General features: G+C 50.7%; 1 protein-coding gene across 4 annotated transcripts; it reads right to left on the bottom strand.

The window, feature by feature from the left end:
- Positions 1–2,568: 2,568 nt before the first annotated feature.
- LOC133916675 (zinc finger CCCH domain-containing protein 9-like) lies at positions 2,569–4,605 on the bottom strand. Of its 4 annotated transcripts, none has more exons than XM_062360463.1 (3): positions 4,523–4,605; positions 3,475–4,195; positions 2,569–3,386 (listed from the first exon to the last, which is right to left on the bottom strand). In XM_062360463.1, the coding sequence occupies exons 2-3, from the start codon at positions 4,162–4,164 to the stop codon at positions 3,051–3,053; spliced, it is 1,026 nt and encodes a 341-aa protein (XP_062216447.1). In that variant the 5' UTR covers positions 4,165–4,195; positions 4,523–4,605; the 3' UTR covers positions 2,569–3,050. The 4 variants fall into 4 exon arrangements, with proteins under 4 accessions (XP_062216447.1, XP_062216463.1, XP_062216471.1 ...); XM_062360479.1 differs by having other exon boundaries at positions 2,569–3,383; XM_062360487.1 differs by having other exon boundaries at positions 2,569–3,380.
- Positions 4,606–4,909: the final 304 nt, after the last annotated feature.

The following is a 4,909-nucleotide window of genomic DNA, read 5'->3' as shown; positions in this document are numbered from 1 at the left end:
GCACGATTTACCCATGAGTCGTGATTCTCGTTTGCCCATGCCGACCAAGCATTTACACACTTCCTTTCGTGTGCGGCTGCGTCTCACTACTAGGCTTTTCCAAAGTGTCTCTCAGCATGCATTTGCCCACTAAATTTTCATTGTCGTACATAAGTGGAGGAATACTCCACCCCAGAGGCCCCCTATTGTACTTGTAGGAAAAAGGGGAGTTCACATAGCCTCCTTCCATGAAAGTCCACAAGACATCTTCCACATCCTACACAACCATATGGGCCATATAGTACTGGAAGAACATCTAATTACTTTGATCAGGCCGTACCCATATAAGCCTCGTGGTTGCACTGTTGTGCCAGGTTACATGTCCATGAACCAGTCCTTAGCCATCGACTTGGGCAAGACTACCACTAATCACATGGGTAAACTAAACATCATGAATACCAGAATAACCCAACCACCTGTAACACATCCACAAGTCAACCAGAGATAACCATAACATTACAACTACCTTCGTTCACTTGCTCAAGCCCCTAAGTCTCCATGTTGCTATGATAAAGTTACCAGAGCAGTTCATGTTGCATAGACCATTAAACAAATAACATTTACCACCCAACTTGATAGCATAACTAAGCAATTCTACCCACGACACCCAAAATACAACACATGTGACAAGGATAATCATGGAAGAATCTAGCAAACCCTAGTAATGGGATTCATATTGACAAGCATGCAATAGAAATAAAAGACATACTTTCCTATAATGGGATCAATGTGATCAAGGATACTTGCCTTCAACACCAGATTGCTCACAAATGTTGAAGGTCTGCTCTTGCAAGCTCACACACTGCTCATCTCCTATTGCATTCAAGAATACCGGAAATAAGCAAGCACAAACAACTAAGAATAGTACACCAAAAAGTATCAAAGTGCTATAAAAAAACCTACTAACAGAAAGTACACATCACTATAATCGCGCGAGCTCAAGAATCACCTAAAATGGAACTCTTATGAAAAAATTATAAATGTTTGAAGTTACAGGGGTCTTTTTGTAAAAAGGCAGGGGTTGTTAAGTAAAAAATAGAAAAGTTTAGGGACTTATTTGTAAAAAGGTAAAAGCGCAAGGGCTTGTATGTAAAATAATAAAAGTACAAGGGTTCATTTGTAAAATAAGAAAAAAATACAATGACTTATATGCAAAAGGTAACACTGCAAGGGCTTATTTGTAAAATAATAGTACCGACAAAGGTATTCTGTTAAAAATAGGAAAGGCTAGGGGTTAAACTATAAAAAGACATAATTTCAAAGAATAAATAGATTTGATTTTGTACTGGAAACCTTAATTATTGCGCAAGCTGATGTCAGCACGCTAATTGGACTACTGACTAGGCTCGGGTGCGCTGACTGGATCGCCACATCGGACGAACATGTCCATGTGGCGTGCTGACGTGGGTTATGAGTGTTGACTAGGTCCGGCCGAAGGGGTATTTTTGCGATCTAATAATAACTATTGATATGAGATCGGACGACGGAGAGAGCATCTACTTGTGCTCTAGCTAGAATACGGCGACGACGACAAGGTTCACGGCGGTGCAACTCGGGAATCTCGCCAAGATTGGCTTCTAGTTGCCGAAATGCGACGGCGAGCGGCAGAAGGGCTTCACCGTGTGTTGGGGATCCCATTTTTTGGGTGTGTCAGAGTCGAAGGGCAGTGGAGCGGCCTAGCAACGACGAGCTTTAACAGCACGGCTTCGGCGATGGCTAAAGCTCCATGCGGTGTCAAGACTTCAATAGGAAGCGGCGGGCGACGATGAGGTGTGGACGTGAGCTTGGACAACGTCTGGAATCAACGGTATGGGCGGGCTACAGTGAGGCCTCTCAAGCAACGCTTCGGCTTGGAGGGACGGCGAGATGGGGTGCGGAGCCGAAGGGAGGGCACGACTGCAGCTTAAATAGAGGGGGGAGGAGGTGGCAACATCGGGCGTGGCGTGGGGGAGTATCGGAAGTCTATGCTGGCGGTTGCGAGCGGGGCGGTTGCGGCGCAGCGACAGGAGCAGGATGAAGAGCAGGGCCCGGCTTGTCAACGAGAGAAAGAGGGAGGGGAGTGGAGTGGGCTGGGCCTCGGCTAGCTATGGCCCAAGAGCAGGGCGCGCGCGAAAAGGCCGGCATAGGCGGGAAGAATTGGGGCATTACAGGTTCATCCAAAATTGGACAGCCTGGTGCATCAGCCAATCAGGACGCTTTCCCTACCAAGCTTAGATATATAAGTTAGTGCAATAACAACTCCAAACTGACAACCCTTGAACTGTGCAGTGTACAATCCTAACTACCAGCATTACTGGATCATGCAAGTTCCATATCCAAATTTGCCCAGCATTCCAGCTCAGAACAAACCCAAATAGAGAAAAATACAGAGACAGAAGCAGCTCTTCTCGAACATAAAAAGAGAACATAGTCAAGATTTACTGGAGAACAGAGTTTTTGACCAAAAAAAAAAAAGTTGTGCTGCGAGCAATATACCAACATATATATACTGCAAAAATTACTAGCCATCACAGCGGAAAAGATTCAAAGTACAGCAAAGCTAGTCTGAATAAATCAAAGAGCCTCTGCACAAGATCCACCACTCATCATGTAGACAAAACGACAGGTTTCACTCGCATTCTACGCATCCAATGCAAGCAACCCGGTTGAATTTTACCTGAGTTTATTGTATCGTGCCCTCACCCATTGCATCGAAATGCATTGAAGAAACAGGGCAGCTATCACCTAAACAAATAGACCCCAAATAGATTACATGAACAGAAGACACAGCTGAAGTCCCTGAGAATCCTGTATATGAATATTCACATTGCCTGAGCACTATCTCTAAGACCCGATTTCCTTTTTATGCTCTTGTATATGTTAATTGTATTTATGTATCTTATTTACGCGATTCGGATTTTTTTTTACATTTCGTGTGAATTATATATTTGGCTTGTTGACTCGAGATGAAACAAAAACGAACTGACGGTTCCAGGTGATAAAAGCCTGGCCGTGCACTGGCACTGCCTTTGCTAAGGGCGGGGTACGAGGAGGCGTTCGGCGGGGGTGAGCGTGTGGCGGAAGTGGCAGCGGTGGCCGTAGGGGCAGAGCTCGCCGGCGAGCACCATGCGGCAGACCTGGGTCTTGTAGCGCGGGTGGCGGATGACGGGACGGAGCTCGGCGACGCCGTGCGCGAACTGGCACTGGTCACCGTAGGGGCAGGCCCCGGTCTCCTCCCACTTGTTGCACAGCTCCGTCTTGAGCATGCCCTGGTTGTACACCTCCAGCTCCATGCCACCGGCTGCGCGTTGCTCCTTCGGCTCCTCGCCTTTCCTGCCGCCACCGTCGCCCACGCACACGCGCTGCTGCTTCAAGGTGAATGCAACAATATCAGATACCAAGCGGAGGTGACAGACTGTCAGGTGCGGGGTTCGCGAGGCGGGAACTGGGACTCACCGAGATGGGGTTGTTCATGGTCGGGTTCGACGCGCGAGGCTTGCGGTTGTTCACGGCCGGCGTGGCGGGGGCTTGGGCGGGCTGGTTTATCTTGAGGTAGTCGTTCGAGCGTACGGAGATGCTCTTCGGCAGCACGGCGAGCTTCTTGGGCGCGCGCTCCTTGGCGTCCGCGACGGCATTCTGCTTGCCCAGGCCGAGCCGGTGGATCTCGTCGGCTATGGCGGAGGCGGCGGCGGTCTGCTTACTGCAGAGCAGCGCGAGGCGGCGCACGAGATCGCTGTTGGCGACTCGGAGCTCGGTGTTCTCACGGCGGAGTGCCGCCGCCTCGTCGACGACCTCGGCCAGGTGGGCGAGGCTGAGCTCGTAGCGGTCGGCCACCTCCTGGTACTGCAGCGCGAGGCGCGCGAGCTGGAGCCGGTGGCCCGTGGAGTCGGCGGTCGCGTCGTCTCCATCGTCGACGAGGGAGGCAGAGGAGGACGGCGAGAGAGAGACGGAGGTGGCGAGCGGCGACGGCGAGGAGAAGCCGAAGCTGGGGCTGAATGGGGAGGAGCAGCGGAACAGGGCGTCGTCGCCGCCGGTGGCGGGGTAGCGCGGCGAGGAGAGCCGCTGGTCCCCGAAGGCGAACGGCTTGAGCTCGAAGGCCGAGGGGAAGCGGTCGGCATTGGCCGGAGAGATGAGAGCCTCCTGCATGGCTGCGGCTTCCCCCACAAACAACTAGCCTCTGCGAAGAAACGGATCGAAATGTCACTGAAAATTCACAAGAAAAAACTTCAGTGGTGTTCTTGCTCAAAGCACTGGACTTCAGTGGTGATCAGAGATGCTCCAGTACACAATTGCTACTTCTCCTGTTGAACTTGTAAGAAATTTAGCACTAAGTCAAAGGAATTTGTATGCCATCATGCAACCCCTTAAACACACCTACTAAGGCAGCCAAAATCCATCAAAATATCAACCCAATGGGAGAGTTTAAGCAAAGCTCGGCACTCCATTAGCTAAAAAAATGCAATCAAGAAACCATTTAATCGAGCTTGACCAAAACAAGTCTTACCTCTTGGATCGAAGAGTTTAGGTACTAGGCGCAGAGATTTAGATTTGTTGAAGAGGACGATCGCGGAGATGGGTGCGGGTGCGGGTGCGGGTGCGGGCAGGGAACGCGTGACGTCGTGTTTATATAGCCGGGGAGCATGCCAGGAGCAGAGGAGACCGTGGGGCCCATGCGTCTGCGAGAGCGAGACGGCAGGGGAATGAGCCACTCGATCGTACCGGGGTCCGGAGCACGGTCGGGTTCGTTTCGTGCTCCTTGTTCCGTTCGGTGGTTGGGGACAGGCTCTGGTCGGGTCCGAACCTGAGTGAGTCTTACGTGTGAGCGGCCGTATAATATGTTAAAAAATCTTGTTCTTGATTCTTTTGCTTGCCTGGCGTGGCGAGAGCACTG

The sequence above is a fragment of the Phragmites australis genome, chromosome 1 (assembly GCF_958298935.1).
Source record: "Phragmites australis chromosome 1, lpPhrAust1.1, whole genome shotgun sequence".
In the NCBI taxonomy this organism is placed as follows: Eukaryota; Viridiplantae; Streptophyta; class Magnoliopsida; order Poales; family Poaceae; genus Phragmites; species Phragmites australis.
The sequence above is the reverse complement of the archived record's forward strand: the minus strand, read 5'-3'. Positions and strand labels throughout refer to the sequence as shown.